Genomic DNA, 17,648 nt, shown 5'->3' on the forward strand with positions numbered 1-17,648 from the left:
TGAGCTGCTTCCTGAAGGCGAGGTGGTCTTGGGTCAGGCGGAGGTGGGTCGGGAGGGAGTTCCAGGTCTTGGCGGCCAGGAAGGAGAAGGATCTTCGTCCTGTGGTGGCTCTTCGGATGCGGGGGACGGCGGCGAGGGCGAGGCTGGTCGATCGAAGCTGGCGAGTGGGAGTGTAGAAGTTGAGGCGGCTGTTGAGGTATCTTGGGCCTTGGTTGTGCAGGGCTTTGTGTGCGTGGGCGAGGAGACGGAAGGTGATTCTCTTGTTGACCGGGAGCCAGTGCAGGTCTCTCAGGTGTCCGGAGATGTGACTGTCGGGGGATGTCGAGGATGAGTCTTGCTGAGGCGTTCTGGATCCGTTGGAGTCTCTTCTGGAGCTTGGCGGTGGTTCCGGCGTAGAGGGCGTTGCCGTAGTCCAGTCGGCTGGTGACGAGGGCTTGGGTGACCGTCTTCCTGGTCTCGGTGGGGATCCACCGGAAGATCTTACGTAGCATGCGTAGGATGTTGAAGCAAGACGAGGAGACGGCGTTGACTAGTCTGGTCATGGAGAGGGAGGAGTCCAGGATGAATCCCAGGTTGCGTGCGTGGTCTGTTGGTTTGGGCGCGCAGCCCAGGGCGGGGGGCCACCAGGATTCGTCCCAGGCGGAGGGCGAGGAGCCCAGGATGAGAACTTCCGTCTTGTCTGAGTTCAGTTTCAGGCGGCTGTTCATCATCCACTCGGCTACGTCTTTCATCCCTTCGTGTAGGTTGGTTCTGGCGGTGGCGGGGTCGTTGGTGAGGGAGAGGATCAGCTGGGTGTCGTTGGCGTAGGAGATGATGTTGAGGTTGTGTTGTCGTGCGATGGCCGCCAGGGGGCTCATGTAGACATTGAAGAGGGTGGGGCTGAGCGATGAGCCTTGAGGAACGCCGCAGATGATTTCGGTGGCTTCTGATCTGAACAGGGGTAGGCGACTCTCTGTGTCCTTCCGGCAAGGAAGGAGATGATCCATTCTAGTGCCTTCTCCTGGATTCCGACGTTGCTGAGGCGCTGCACTAGGGTGCGGTGGCAGACGGTGTCGAATGCCGCGGAGAGGTCCAGGAGGATGAGGGCCACTGTTTCCCCGTTGTCCAGTAGGGCTCGGATGTCGTCCGTGGCTGCGATGAGGGCGGTCTCGGTGCTGTGGTTGGCCCGGAAGCCAGACTGCGAGAGGTCGAGGGATCCGTTCGTCTCGAGAAAGGCGGCCAGCTGCTTGTTGACGGTCTTCTCGATGACTTTGGCCGGAAACGGGAGGAGCGAGATGGGGCGGTAGTTTTTGAGTTTGGTGGGGTCCGCTGATGGTTTCTTCAGTAGAGCGCTGAGTTCGGCGTGCTTCCAGCTCTCTGGGAAGGTGGCGGTGTCAAAGGAGGTGTTGATGATGTCCCGTAGATGGGGTGCAATGACAGCGTCAGCTTTGTTGAAGACGTGGTGAGGGCAGGGGTCGGTTGGAGATCCGGAGTGGATGGAGTTCATCATGCGGATGGTGTCTTCGGTGCTGATCGGGGTCCAGGCGCAGACGGTGGTGGTGGGGGGTGTTGGTGCGGTCGTGGGGAGCGTCGGTTGAGTGCTGAAGCTGTTATGTATGTCTGCGATCTTGTTGTGGAAGAAGGAGGCGAGGGAGTTGCAGAGGTCTTGAGATGGGGTGATGTTGTTGTTTCCGGCGTTGGGGTTGGAGAGCTCTTTGACGATGTTGAAGAGTTCCTTGCTGTTGTGTGCGTTGTTGTCCAGTCTTGCCTTGAATGCAGTTTTCTTGGTGGCGTGGATCAGATGGTGGTGTTTTCGGGTGGCGAGCTTGAGGGTGGTCATGTTGACTGGTGTCGGGTCTTTGCGCCATGCTTTCTCGAGGGCACGGCAGTTCTTCTTGGAGCTCTTTAGTTCGTCGGTGAACCAGGATGCTTTCTTGCTGCTGGGTCTGCTGGGAGGGGTCCTCAGTGGGGCGAGGTCGTCTGCGCAGTTGCTGATCCACTTCGTGAGGTTGTTGGCGGCCTGGCTGGGGTTCGCTGAGCTGGTGGGTGGGTGCTGGCTCAGGGATGCGGTGAGCTGGTCGGCTGTGATCTTGTTCCAGCTTCTGCGTGCAACCTGTTGCTGGTGGTGGTGGATCGTGGTTCTTCTGAAGCTGAAGTGGACGCAACTGTGGTCCGTCCAGTGGAGTCCGGTGGCGTGGCTGAAGACGATGTCCTTGCTGGATGAGAAGACGGCGTCAAGTGTGTGTCCGGCGTGGTGGGTGGGGGTGGTCACCAGCTGCTTGAGCCCGAGGTTGGCGAGGTTGCCCAGCAGGATGGCGGTGTTGCGGTCGTTGTTGTTCTCCAAGTGGAAGTTGAGGTCCCCGAGGAGGATGTAGTCAGCGGAGGGGAGGGCGTGCGGGCTGATGAAGTCGGCGATGTCCTCGCTGAATTGTGTTAGAGGTCCCGGGGGTCTGTAGATGAGGGTGCCTTTGAGGGTGGTCTTGGGGTCGTTGTGGATCTGGAAGTGCAGGTGTTCGGCGGATGTGAGGGTGTCGTCGGTGTTGGTTGTGATGCGGATGGTGTTCTTGTGGATGATGGCGATGCCTCCTCCCGTCTGGTTGGCGCGGTCCCTCCTGATGATCTTGTATCCGTCCGGGATGGCGATGTCGGGTGCTGAGGAGGCGTTCATCCAGGTTTCCGTGAGGAAGGCACCGTCTGGAGATGTAGTGTCGAGGAGGTTCCAGAGTTCGATGGTGTGTCTGTGGACGGAGCGGGTGTTGAGCAGGATGCACTTTAGGTGGTTGCTGCTGGTGTTCGGCTTGTTGGGTGGTGGTGTGGTGCAGGTCCGGTTGCAGGTGAACTTGCACGAGTGGCAGCTGAAGGGTCTGTGGGTGCGTCTTGGGGTGGCTCAGTAGCATCCCGGGGATCGGCCAGTGTTGAGTGCGTTGAGTTCGGTGGCGTCGTAGGTCCGGCGGGTGGGCTGGTGTCTGCGGGGGCCAGGGGTCCTGGCACTGGGCGCGGTACAGGTGCGGACGGGCGCGGACGGGCTTACCTTTGGCGCACCTTCGGCGCTCATTCGGTGCTCCCGCTGCGCGCGTCCGCTGCGCGGTCGCTCAGGGGGCGTCATAAGTAAGGAACCGGGAGGGCGGGTCAGCTGGGTGGCGGGAGCGGGGCGGCCAATGGGCAAGAGGGCGCGGAGTCGCCGGGGTCTGTGGCGGGAAGGAGGTCCGCGGGTGGGTCGTCCGGCTGAGGAGAGCAGCACACAGGTAGGGGGAGGGCAGCAGAAGGGGGAAAGGAAAGCACAGAGAAAAAAACGAAGGCAGCAGATGGGGGGAAAGGAATACCCAGAAGGAAAAAAACGAAGGCAGCAGATGGGGGGAAAGGAATACCCAGAAGGAAAAAAACGAAGGCAGCAGATGGGGAGAGGGATACACAGAGGGATAAAACGAAGGCAGCAGATGGGGGAGGAGGGATTAGCACAGGGGCACATGAGGCAAAACGAAGGCAGCAGAGCAGAGCACCGGCAGTCAGCGGGCAGGAGCAGCGGTGTGTGGGGGCGACCTCGCCTGAAGCAGGCTCAGCGGTTTGCATTCTAAAGATGTTTTTTTTAATTTTTTAGTGAAAGAAGGGAAAAGGTACAAAAGATATGCAGCAGGTTGCGTGATTATGGGTGTACCCGGATGTGGAAAAAGATTATGATCATTCCAATGAGCAGTATTACAAAACACAAAGTATCCCAACTCCCAGTCAGATACACAGATCTACTAAATTACATGTTGTTTGATAAACGCCTGGTTGCTGTCACCAGTGGACATCGTAGTATATATTGCAAGTTTATATGGTGCAACACTGAGTCAGTGACAAATCATAATCACATAGACAGTGTGGTGCAATGCAATAATAGAGCGAAAAGAAAACAGTAAATATATAGTCTTGTATACCAGTTTCACAAGCATAAAAGGCGGGAAAAAAACTACGGGGAAGAACAGCAAGGTGGAGTACAAGATAATAAGATCTAGAGCACAACGTCTAGGCGGGTATAATCCAAGTTAAAAAAAAAACCTACGCAGGATCCCCACTGTGCCTTTGCAGTCTATCAAACAATCATGTAATTGTCTTTTCCCCAGCTGTCAATACCCACTTCAAATTACTGAATATGTTGTTGGCTTAAAGGTCTGGGTGGTGGAAGGTACAACACACTACCAGTGTGCCTCTCAGCAAACAGGCCCAGCAAATGGGGCATTCTCAGCTGGAACGTGAGAAGACATGATTCATCCACCGGTCCCACACACTGTCGGAAGAAAGGACGATTTGTGTGTGTGTGTGGGGGGGGGGGGGGTGTTAATATTTGGTCGAAGGCACTAACTTTTCAAATGGTTCTGAGATTTCCTTCACAGAGTGGCGAGTGAGTAAGTGGCGTTAAACGAGTCATATTGGTTACTTACTTCTGAGACCAGCCCTTCCACTTCACCAGGTACTCCATTCGCCCCTAGAAAAGGATAACAAGAGTACAGGATGCATAACGTGCAACACATAATCCCTTAGAGCATGCACGCAAGCTGGTTCCTTAATGCAATGACCCACCCAGAAAACCCCAGCACATACAACCAACTTCAAGGCATGCATTAAAGTTCGGTTCTCTGGTGTTTGTATATACGACGTAACAATGTATACAGTATAGCCTCCCATTCAAGTTTTCTAGGCCATACCGCCAATATCTCCTATTCAGTAAATGCATCCTCCCGACACATCCAAGGGCTGGATCAATCTTCTCCCACACTATATAGCTGTATATCATATCCATGTTCACCATAACACCTCAACTGCACAATCGCCAGTGCACGAAATCAATTTCGCTCTCAGAGAAATTCAGTGAATGCACGCAGTCTCGCGCTGCCTTAGCGTGTGCCAACCCTGTCACCTCGCTGTTTGCTCTCTGCCTTGTTCTCAGCTCCCAACGTTGGCCCTCGGTAAATAGAACCAATTTCGCCTCTTCGTTACGCTTCTTGCTAATCTAAGTTCACTGATCTTAACTTTCCCAGTTCATGCTACCCAACCTGCATACTAGAACCCTCTTCAATAGCCACATGACCCAAACAGTCCCAATTCGCAGTCCAGTGGTTTGACCGGACCAGCCCTTACCACTGCATGCATGTTCGACTCAATGCACTAGCCCCCAAAGCCCCATCTCTGAATGCATCACCATGACACCGCCAGTGCATGCGAAGGAACCAGAAATAAACCTGACAAAAATGCTCAAACTATCAACTCTCCATTCTTCTCCTCAAGTTATCGATTTCGCCCATCCATCCTCTTTCTCTGGTCTCTTATTCTCTCTCCCTTGAACCCTATGTGGCTCTTGAGAATTATATCGGGGATTGGGGGAAAGTGGCAGAGGCACAAACAGCGCCCCGGTCCACCGGCGAAATGCTCTGTGGGATAAAAGGCCAGTCCTGCCCTGTGCAAGCACAAGTCCTTTCCATTCATCTCAGCGACACCTTTGGTCCATAATCCTCACGACACTTAAAGATCGTGAACCTCAAGAACTTAATGCGAACAGCATTATTTCCTTGTACCAAATACCTCCGTACCACAGCCCTACACCGTCCGTACCTCCAGCGCATGCAACCAATAAGTTCCGTCTCCAGACCGTGAAGACCATACCCTCCGTACACGCACATGCACCCCAATATCTCAATACATCGCATGTGTGTGCAACCACCATCGCTCATACATGCATACGCGTCTGACAGTTTTGCAGCATGTCCCTCCCCCAGAACCACCTCTTACTGACACTTCGGTATTAAGACCACCTTGTACGCCCACTGACAGACCTAGTATACACTGGCCTTACCTTACGGGTCCTCTCCTAATACCCATATACCCTTCCCTCACCTTCCGCACCCGACGCTTGAGTAGTGCCTCCGCAGCAAACACTCGCTCTCCTACAGCCGAGAGCTCCATGTCCGCCCCGTTCCCTACACCCGTCAGTGGCCCAGGCAGCCCATAATACTCTCGTGACGTAACTGTCGTTGTCAGCGCCGTTGCTAAGGGCTGAGCTCCGTGGAATATTCCGCTGCACCTCCATTGGCTGGAACGCCAGTACCGCCCCTCCCCTGCCCCAGAGTGTTGCTACGTGACCTGCCTACCAATAAGCTTTCTCTGAGGGGGCGTGGTAGTTGGACTTCGTGGACCGGGCCTCAAGCCGGAAGTGACGTAGCCGAACGACTCATACAGGAGAAGTAGAAGAAGGACTTACCAGGGGCTCACTGAACAGCAAATCCTCGTCTGTCAACGAGCCTGCAGGGAGGGTAAATTGGAGGCTAAAATCGAGCTTAATTTGTGTTATACTCGACTGCTGTACAGTGCATATCCACTATATCTTAGTTGCCCATAAGATCTAAGGCATTCTAAGTTCACACACATTAAGCAAGCGCATACTACATCTAGTTATTTTTTCTCATGTTTGAACCACTGTAAAAATATTTGTTGCAGATTGAAACATAGAGTCAGCTCATTGAATGGATACTCCTACAGTGCAGCCAGTGCACTTCTTAGTTAACCAATTAACAATCCAGTGAAGGTCTTTGTCAGAGATATGGAATACCACAGTCTTGACTGGCCATAACCCAGATACAGTCCATGCACATCAGCTGCTCACTGTACACCTAATGTATACGTTAGGCAACCACAATATCTGCCAGTTACACTATGTATGTGATATACCCCGACTGCTCAGTACACCACACTTAATGTTTTAATCGCCGCCTACATACCCCAAATTTGCTAAATACACCTATGGTTACTTTGATTCCCATTATACACGTCATGTATTCATTGGTTGCTTCTTTCCAGTCGTGCTTCCTACACCTCAGCTATCAACAGTTGTCATGTTTAATTGCAAAGTTCGTTATGTAGCTCAGAGACTGCCGCCAAATACCGATGAATAGGAGGTTCACGCCTCATTAATGCCCTAACGTGCCTATTATGCCCCTCAAAAAGCACACCGCCGCCACATACACCTCAACCAGCCTGGCTGTTCCAAAATACTCTTCATCTTTTACATCACAACCGTATAATATACATCAACTTTATATACCCTACATGCCTCATATAGACTTAAGTTATGCAAGTCAATCTTCTCTACCATGCACTCATACTGTCCCACAAAACATCTCATATATATTCCAGCATCCTATAAAATAATTTAATCATAACGTAAGAGTCCGATAATGCATCACGAGTGTGTCATAGTTGAGCCATTATACACCCAGCTAGCCCCGATTTATCGCAGCTGCAAATAGTATAACACTTTCATAAATCAGCTGTCTCTTCAAGATCCAACTGCCCGTAATACTGCCATATTCATAACTATTCCGTAGGAGCCCGCATATATTCCTCAACTTCTCTGTAATATTCTTCACCTATGTTTGTATACGTCGGTGTTGGTGTAGGGGTAACCAAGCTAAAGAGGAACGGAACGCTGAATATTAACGGGCGGTTGTCAGACGGTCACGATCATGTGCACGAAGTGGGTATTTTACACATTTGAATTGCACAATAAGAATGACACAATTATATTACAATTCAAATATTTCAATCACATAAACATTTACTTAACCAAACACCCCTCAAACATATGTCTATTGTCCAACAAACATGTCTTCTCACACTAACTGTCCCAACATATTAACACTCTGCACCCCATGTGTTTTATAATCGCCCCTACACCTGTCCCACAGTGTTGTACATATACCCAAACTTGTCCATGACCCATATACACACCGCCTGTATCAGCATACCCCGGATGTACCTATTGGTTTCTTTGCAACCCATTTGCACATCACAACAGTCTGAAACAGCCATCTTATGCAACACTTATATTTCAACATTCCCCACCATACATACATAGGTCTCATAATAAGTTTACTTACCACAACAGAAGTACACCCCATTCTACCATGTAAGCCCTCATATACAACTACATTCTCCACCATAATGACTTATGCACCAAATGTCCCTGTATTATTTCTGGCATATTCTACACTTTGACCAAAAATTCTCGTAAACACCCCACCTACTAAAGTCGAGTGATTCATGGCATCCCTCATTGGTAGACGACTGCCCTATAATATCCCTTTAAAAAACAAAATGAAGTGTTAACCAGGTACACTACTACTATACCATAATTGCCTTCATTATACATCAAATATCCTGCGGTGTTTTATCTGGCTCGTACGTCTTACCTATCCAGAATGTCCTCCATACTTTCCCTAATGATGACTAATGCACGGTATAACGTCTCTTATAAATGCCCTATCTCATAATGCACTCTAAGCCCCTCGAAAAGACCCTATATCCTATATGTTCCATAGTGCACTCTGCAATGTCCGTCATTGCCACCAAGGCATGCCCCGTCGGGAGCTCCGCCTCGACAAGTGAAATCTACGTATAGTTCCCAAAAGAGTATCTCTTACCAGCACATTTTTTCCAACACTCGATATTACTCCTCGCACCTGCACTCAACCTAAACCCCCCCCCCCCCCCCGATGCTGCATGTCAAGTTTGAAGGGGACCCGTGTGCGTGCAATTGGTAATTACCTTTATGTACAGAATGTTTCACGTGTACCTCCGATTTACCTCATTCTTTTCTGTCTCATCCGGTAAAAGGGCTTATACCAGTAAAAGCACAGGTGTGCCAAAGCACTCTTTATTAATTACGAAAACACGCTTAATTTAGCTTCAGAAAGTTGCATTATTTACTTAAAGCGTCCATTGTTAAAACGTTACATTTTAAAGATGTATTATGTGCACTTAAAAGGTCGCTGTAGTAAACGACCGCTGTTAGAGGTGTGCCTCCCGACTGCCTAAGTCACATGACAGTGACGTTTTCTCAAGGTCCCAGCGGTACCCGAAAACGTTTGTTCAAGTATTACAATGAATTTCCACCATTTATGCCAACGAATGTTCCTAACCCTAAGGCATATGGACATGTAGCCTTCCTTTAGACGGAGTAGTCACGAATCCTCCTAATTTTCTCGACATGTTAGCATAAATATTTCGACATTTTAAACTCTGAACGAGCGCATCCCTGTGTTATCCATGAATGTTACGCTCGTTCAGTGTCAGCAATATTCCTCGTGGGGTACGAGTTGATGTGAAGTTGTTCGTCATTAGAAAAGAATGTCAACATTAGAGAACAGAGCGCTCTAGAAGGCTTAGGATCTTTATTTTCCACATCACTTAAGTAAGGGATATTTTATAAGTTGGGAAACCCCGAAACGTTTGCCCGAAAGTGAAAAGAGCGAGCCGCCTCTGATCGGTGTGTTTGGCTTCACTTATATTTGCCTGACATGCGGGCAGTGCGGGCCGAAGAGCCCTCTTTTGTACCATGCATGTGTTGGGGGTTACGTCGCAATAACATGGTTCCCTCTCTTTGGGAAGCCCTAATTTCCTTCTCACCGCCTCTCCTCACCCTCCAGTGCTAGTAAAAGTGCCTGCACGCCCCCTCGCAGAAGAGAACACGCCAGCGATGGTCAGTTATTTTCTGGAATCGAGTTTGTGCTCTACACGCTCAATCCACTCTCTTCAAGAAGTAAGGCCAGCATGGTCCGGGGTGTAATACTACACTACTTGCGAGCGAGGGGACCTAAAAAAAGGCATCGAAAGGTACTTTTTTTTTAGAACCGCGAGCGGTAAGGAGATCGGTGAAATGTGTGACAATCTGTGAATTTATACAGACCACGAACATATTATAAAGAAAGGGGCTGGGCCAGTGTCTTTATAAGTGATGACAATGTATGGGAGCACCGTGAGATCCCCAGCTTGACCTTACCTTCTGCCTACCCCAGCAGTCGCGCTCAGAAGACGGTGCTCGGAAGACTACTCGTGGGGACTGCAGCCTGCCCTTCCATCTTTGTCCATGGAGTGCAGATAGGGCCTAGGATTATACGGTGACATCCCAGGAGATTTGACTGTTCCCATCTTTTGCCCAAGCAGCACAGAGGGCGTGGCAAAGGGTCTGGGTGAGAACACGGAAGATTGTAAACTGCCCCTTGTTTTACTCGTGGAGCACTTACAGGGCCCAGAGGGTGGTTAAGGTGAGATTTCAGGAGAGTTGTGGACTGCCCCCTTCGCCCGCCCCATACGGTATGCGATGTGGTGTAGAGGTGTTCGCACCATTCTTTTGCCTGTGGCACAGTGTCTAGCACGGGAATATCACCAGACATCTGCAGCCGCTTGGAGCTGAGCCACGGCAGTTCACAGACAGAGCTGCAGCTGCTCTCGTCCTGTACGCATGTGGATCATAGACGGGCTTCGGGGAGTTCTCAGCAGATCTTCAGCGTGCTTCATTCACCCTGTCATTGAATCACAGAAAGAATACGTTTAAAGAACGTTCTCAGCGAGAGCTCCTTTGCACATCCGCAACACGCTACACACACAGGAGAGAAGCGATCTGCCGAAGCAGGATCGTAGAGTATTCTGGGAGAGCAGAAGTGTACATTCTCTGAGCCATGGAGCTCAGGGGAGTCAGGATCGCAGAGAATTCCGGGAGAGAAAAAATGTACACTCTCTTTACCCATGGAGAGCATTTGAGGCAGGGTCGTAGAGTATTTTGGGACAGTAGAAATGTACACTCTCTTATCCATGGAGCCTGGACGAGGCAGGGTCATAGAGTATTCTGGGATAGCAGAAATGTACACTCCATGGAGCCCAGGCGAGGTAGGGTCTTAGAGTATTCTCAGAAAGCAGAAATGTACACTCCAGGGAGCCTGTACAAGGCAGGGCCGTAGAATGAACACTCCATGGAGCCCAGGCGAGGCAGGGTCGTAGAGTATTCTGGGAGAGTAGGAATGTACACTTCATGGAGCCTGGACGAGGCAGGGTCATAGAGTATTCTGGGATAGCGGAAATGTATACTCCATGGAGCCCAGGCGAGGCAGGGTCGTAGAGTAGTCTGGGAAAGCAGAAATGTATACTCCATGGGGCCCAGGCGAGGCAGGGTCGTAGAGTATTCTGTGAGAGTAGAAATGTACACGTCATGGAGCCCAGGCGAGGCAGGGTCATAGAGTATTCTGAGAAAGCAGAAATGTACACTGTCTTATCCATGGAGCCTGGACAAGGCAGGGTCATAGAGTATTCTGGGATAGCAGAAACATACACTCCATGGAGCCCAGGCGAGGCAGGGTCGTAGAGTATTCCGGGAAAGCAGAAATGTACACTTCATGGAGCCTGGACGAGGCAGGTTCGTAGAATATTCTGGGATAGCAGAAATGTACACTCCATGGAGTCCATGCGAGGCAGGGTCATAGGAGTATTCTGGGAGAGTAGAAATGTACACTTCATGGAGCCTGGACGAGGCAGGGTCGTAGAATATTCTGGGATAGCAGAAATGTACACTCAATGGAGTCCAGACGAGGCAGGGTCATAGAGTATTCTGAGAAAGCAGAAATGTACACTGTCTTATCCATGGAGCCTGGACAAGGCAGGGTCATAGAGTATTCTGGGATAGCAGAAACATACACTCCATGGAGCCCAGGCGAGGCAGGGTCGTAGAGTATTCCGGGAAAGGAGAAATGTACACTTCATGGAGCCTGGACGAGGCAGGTTCGTAGAATATTCTGGGATAGCAGAAATGTACACTCCATGGAGTCCATGCGAGGCAGGGTCATAGGAGTATTCTGGGAGAGTAGGAATGTACACTTCATGGAGCCTGGACGAGGCAGGGTCATAGAGTATTCTGGGATAGCGAAAATTTATACTCCATAGAGCCCAGGCGAGGCAGGGTCGTAGAGTAGTCTGGGAAAGCAGAAATGTATACTCCATGGAGCCCAGGCGAGGCAGGGTCGTAGAGTATTCTGTGAGAGTAGAAATGTACACGTCATGGAGCCTATACGAGGCAGGGGCATGGAGTATTCTGGGAAAGCAGAAATGTATACTCCATGGAGCCCAGGCGAGGCAGGGTCGTAGAGTATTCTGTGAGAGTAGAAATGTACACGTCATGGAGTCCAGACGAGGCAGGATCATAGAGTATTCTGGGAGAGTAGAAATGTACACTGTCTTATCCATGGAGCCTGAACAAGGCAGGGTCATAGAGTATTCTGGGGTAGCAGAAATGTACACTCCATGGAGCCTATACCAGGCAGGGGCATAGAGTATTCTGGGATAGCAGAAATGTACACTCCAGGGAGCCCAGGCAAGGCAGGGTCGTAGAGTATTCAGAGCAGGGCTTGAGTCGGGGTACCACGCTGGTGGATGGCGTCCCCCCACTTATTTTACATCGTGGACGCCGTCCCCCCTGCCAAACAGCTGGACTTCACCTTTTTAGCCTCTCTGGGACGAGATCGGAGCCACGTTTCGTGACGTCACTTCCTGTCATGTACGTCACTTCCTGTGACAGCGTCCCCCCACTTCTTTTTTTAGGACTTGTCTCTGATTTTGAGAAAGCAGAAATGTACACTTCATGGACCCTGGACGAGACAGGGTCGTAGAGTAAGTATCCTGAGAAAGCAGAAATGTACACTCCATGGAGCCCAGGTAAGGCAGGGTCGTAAAGTAGTCTGGGAAAGCAGAAATGAACACTCCTGGGAGCCTGGATGAGGCAGGGTCGTAAACTGGTCTGGGAAAGCAGAAATGTACACTCTCTTATCCATGGAGCCTGGACGAGGCATGGTCATAGAGTATTCTGGGATAGCAGAAACATACTCTCCATGGAGCCCAGGTGAGGCAGGGTCAGAGAGTATTCTGGGATAGCAGAAACGTACACTCCATGGATCCCAGGCGAGGCAGGGTCAGAGAGTATTCTGGGATAGCAGAAACGTACACTCCATGGAGCCCAGGCAAGGCAGGGTCAGAGAGTATTCTGAGAAAGCAGCAATGTACACTCAAGGGAGCCTGGATGAGGCAGGGTCGTAGAGTATTCTGGGAGAGTAGAAATGTACACTGTCTTATCCATGGAGCCTGGACAGGGCATGGTCGTAGAGTATTCTGGGATAGCAGAAACGTACACTCCATGGAGCCCAGGCGAGGCAGGGTCCGAGAGTATTCTGAGAAAGCAGCAATGTACACTCAACGGAGCCTGGACGTGGCAGGGTTGTAGAGTATTCTGGGAGAGTAGAAATGTACACTGTCTTATCCATGGAGCCTGGACAAGGCATGGTCGTAGAGTATTCTGGATAGCAGAAATGTACATTGTCTTATCCATGGAGCGTGGACGGGGTATTATGGGATAGCAGTAATGTACACTTCATGGAGCCTGGACGAGGCAGGGTCGTAGAGTATTCTGGGAAAGCAGAAATGTACACTCCATGGAGCCCTGGCGAGGCAGGGTCGTAGAGTATTCTGGGATAGCAGACATGTACACTGTCTTATCCACGGAGCCTGGACGAGGCAGGGTCGTAGAGTATTCTGGGATAGCAGTAATCTGCAGCCTCTTCCCAATGGAGTCCAGATAGGGCAGGATGATAGAGTGGTCTCTGGAATCAAGTAGTCTGCTATCTCTTATCACAGAGCCCACATAAGGCAGGATGGTAAGGGAAGTCTCTCAAAGAGCAGCAGTGTGTTCTCTCTTACCCGTGCATTGAGCGCATATATGGTCTCTAGGAGACAAATAGTCTGCCCAGTCTAAACCATGGAACCCAGACAGGGCAGGATGATTAAGGGGAGGAGGGGGGGTCCTGAGAGATCAGTAGTCTGCATTCTCTTACCCATGGATCCCAGATAGGGCAGGATGACAGTGAAGGTCTCTGAGAGAACAGTATCTGCACTCTTTTACCCATGGAGCCCAGATAGGGGAGGATGACAGTGAAGTTCTCTGAGAGAACAGTATCTGCACTCTCTTACCCATGGAGCCCAGATAGGGCAGGATGGTTAGTAGGAGAGACGTAGTCTGCACTCTACTACCATGGACCACAGAGAAAATCAGCAACGGGGACCTCACCAAATAGATCAACAACCACCAACTCCTCAATACCACCATCGCCAATCGGAATTCATATCCAACCAGAGCACCAAAACCATGCTCATCAAAGCCAAAGATGACATCCTCATATTCCTCGACAGAGGAGACACGGCTGCGCTCATCTTCTTTGACCTATCCGCAGCGTTTGACACAGTCTCCCACCCTATCCTGATTTAACACTTGCTCCACATATGAATTCAATGGCCCGCGATCCGCTGGATCTGCTCTTTTCTGATGGGTGGGACCCAGTCAGTCAGCCTAGCTCCTTTCATCTCATGATGTCATCTACCACGTCTTGCAAGGCTTCTCCCTGAGCCTGGCCCTTTTCAATGCTTTCATGATCCCACTGGCTAGCATCATAAGCTCTAACAACATTAATGTCCTCTGTTAACTCATCCTGTTCCTTACAGACAAGAAGCTTAGCACCAGGAACAAGTTCACGACAAGCATGACCACAATCGCTGACTGGATGAAATCCAACTGTCTGAGGCTGAGTAGCGACAAGATGGAAGTCATGATCTTCGGGGAAAGTCCCTGACTGTGTGTCTCCACCTGATGGCCGACAAAACTAAGACTCACTCCCACCCACACTGCGCTACCTAAGAACCTCAGAATCATTATTGACTCCAAACTTGACGTGTCAACCCAAGTCAATGCCGCCATTGAATCGTGATTACACACCCTGAAGATCCTACGGAAGACTGTCACACATGCCTTGCTGTACTACCGTAGCACCCTCTACGGTCAACAAGCAACTCGTCATGAGACTGCAGACCATTAATAACTTGGTGACCCGAGTCACTCTCAAGTTACCACGTTACACATCACACTCATAACTTACCTCAAAGACCTTCAATGGCTACCAATACACAAGCAAACACATTTCAAACTCCTGACCCTAGCTTTCAAGGCACTACATAACTTAGGACCTACATACTGTAACAAGCGCATCCAGTTTCACATATCCCAGACACCTCTGCTCAGCTGGACTCGTACTTGCACACAGCCCACACATTCGGAAATCCAGAGCAGGTGGCCGAGCCTTCTATTTCATTGCACGGAAAGTTTGGAATGACCTGCCATTAAACACCCCAGCCTTCTCATCACTTCTTGATTTCCACAAGAAACTGACTACCTGGCACTTCAAGTAACCTCACTAAGCCCTAGTCTTGGCTATACTCTCATGTGCTTAGTGCCAGATACCCTCCTGCATGATAAAGCGCTACACAAATAGTCTTAGCATAACTTGATAGATATGGCAGGAGGTTAGAGGAGGTCCCTAGCAGAGCAGGAGTCTGCACTCTCTTACTATGGGGTCCAGACAAGGTAGGGTGGAAGAGGAGGTCCTTAAGATGGAAGTAGTCTGCCCCTTTCTTTCACCACGGGGCCCAGACAGGGTAGGGTGGAAGAGGAGGTCCTTAAGAGGGAAGTAGTCTGCCCTTTTGTTTCACCATCGGGTCCAGACAGGGTAGGGTGGAAGAGGAGGTCCTTAAGAGGGAAGTAGTCTGCCCTTTTTTTTTACCATGAGGGCCAGACAGGGTCGGATTATAGAGGCAGGGAGCTCTGGGATAGCTATAGCCTGCACTCAGATTGGGCAGGATGGTAGATTAGGTCTATAGGAGAGAAACAGCCGGCAACTCTTATGGAGCCCAGAGAGGGCAGGGTGGTAGAGGGTGTATCTGGCAGTCCTGACAACCCAAATATGGCAGCCCAGACAGGGCATGATGGTAATGGGGATCTGTGGAATATGCCGTGGCGTGGTTGGGCGGTTCTCAGCAAGAGGGTGTAGTCGAAGGGAGGTGTCAAGAAAAGATGTAACCTGCTCTATGCATGGCAAGGGCGAGCGAGAGATCTGGTGAGGCCTCTCCGCTCTTTTACCCGCGGAGTACAGAAATGGCATGGCAAGGGGAGCAGGAGATCTCGCGGGATCCCTGCTCCTCTCTTTTACCCACGGAGAACATACAGGATTTGGCAAGAAGGTACACGGGAGATCTTGCGGAGCCCCACTGTAGAGAGCCACCCGGGCTCCTCTATACATTGTAACAGTCCCTACACGCATCTCCACACCTCCGGGTCGGGCTCGCTCCGGGGTATAAATAAACAGAGCGGAAGACCGCTTGGGGTCTTTCCGGCAGAGCACAAACCCGGTGTCCGTGTGCCTTTATTTCCACCACCCAGGTCACACGTGGCAGGCCCTGTCCTGGCCCACAACATTGGCGACGAGGCCGGTCTGAGCACACGCGTGCCTGATCGCGCCCCCTACTCACGGAGTGAGTACACAGCGTCGGAGCCTCAGTGCCCACCTGCGTCGCTCCGGAGCAAATCTGCAGTCTTCTCCCCGCCAGCACCCAGGCTCGAGGCCCGCCCACGCGTCTCCCCGTCGGGAGCGCTTTCAGCTGGCGAGCCTCGCCGGGCGTGTCCTTCGTTGAGGGTGAGTTCTCACGGCCCAACTGCCCGTGCACTGTCCCACGGCCTGTGTGGCCCTGCAAGTGCACCACCCCCCCCCCCGCAACAGCGGCCGCCGGCGGTGGCAGGCCGCGCGCACTAGGCCCGAGGGGGAGGGGCGTAGAGAACGCTCGAGGAGTGCGCTGGGCGGCTCGGCCCCGGAGGCGAGAGTGACTGCTTCACCCCACGCGGCACCAAGCAGCAGCGTCTCCAGTGAATGCATCGGACATCCCTGGCCACAATCCAACACCAACAAGCATTGGCAAAGGCTTTTAGGCATTCTAGCTCCTCTGCCCGCAGGCACATTGCGGCTTCGCTCCACTCCCGGCCCAGGGCACAGAAACGCGCAGGGAGGGCAGTGGCCCCGTCACCCACCCTGCGAACACTGACGGCTCGTGCGACGTTCGAGGGGAGAGCGTGGAGGCGCACTCAAAAGAACAGCAGAGCAAATCAACGACCACGTGGTGGTGGTAAGCCTGACGCAGCAAGGCCTTTGGTCAGGCGGGTCGAGGGACAGCACCAAGAAGAGCTGAGGCATGTCGAACGCAGCGCCGGGGGCAGGCCAGGCAGGCGAAGCCCAAAATCAAGCTGTGGTGGCCGCACCTCTGCCACCCGGCCAAGCAGGAGAAGGCCAGAATCAAGCCGCGGTGATCACACCACAGCCACATGGCCACGCGGGCGTGGCGCCCATTCCCTAGTTCAGTGAAGCAACAGATCCCGCAACGGCGGCGCCGAGGTGGAAGGCCTGGCTCAGGAGGCTTAACCTCTATTTCAAAGGCACTCGGGAGACCGACGGAACAGTCAAGAGGTCCCTCCTCATCCTGTATGGTGGACCTGAGATCTACGACCTCTTCGAAACACTCCCAAACACTGGGCCGGATGACAACTACGACGCTGCGGTCACCGCGCTTAACACTCATTCCGACCCCCAACTCAACAATGACTTCGAGAAGTTCAAATTTGAAAAAGGGCGTGGCAAACAGAGTCAGAATCAGTAGACATGTACTATGCACGACTGCGCCGGCTGGCCAGCACCTGCCCTTTCACTAACCCAAGAGAAGAGATTAGAGATCAGATCATAGTGGGGTGTCGATCCAAACTACTGAGGAAACTCATTCTCCGGCAACCTGGAATATCGCTGGATGAAATCCTGGTGCTAGCCCGTTCACACGAATTGTCTGGCGCAAATGCGGAGGAAATGGAGATTGCTTTGCGCTCACCGATAGCCACGCCCGCAGCAGCCAAGACAACACCGATCAAGGAAGAAAGAGTTGATGCGATCCAA

General features: G+C 51.6%; 1 protein-coding gene across 1 annotated transcript in view; it reads right to left on the minus strand.

The window, feature by feature from the left end:
* CBX8 (chromobox 8) overlaps window positions 1–6,031 on the minus strand; it is a 184,996-nt gene extending 178,965 nt beyond the window's left edge. Inside the window, exons 1-2 of the mRNA XM_078654022.1 lie at window positions 5,854–6,031; window positions 4,404–4,447 (exon numbers count right to left, since the gene is read on the minus strand). Of these exons, the coding sequence (XP_078510148.1) occupies window positions 4,404–4,447; window positions 5,854–5,922 (113 nt within the window). The 5' untranslated portion in view covers window positions 5,923–6,031. The remainder of the gene's footprint in view (window positions 1–4,403; window positions 4,448–5,853) is intronic.
* Window positions 6,032–17,648: the final 11,617 nt, after the last annotated feature.

Source organism: Lissotriton helveticus, chromosome 7, assembly GCF_964261635.1.
Source record: "Lissotriton helveticus chromosome 7, aLisHel1.1, whole genome shotgun sequence".
Lineage (NCBI taxonomy): Eukaryota > Metazoa > Chordata > Amphibia > Caudata > Salamandridae > Lissotriton > Lissotriton helveticus.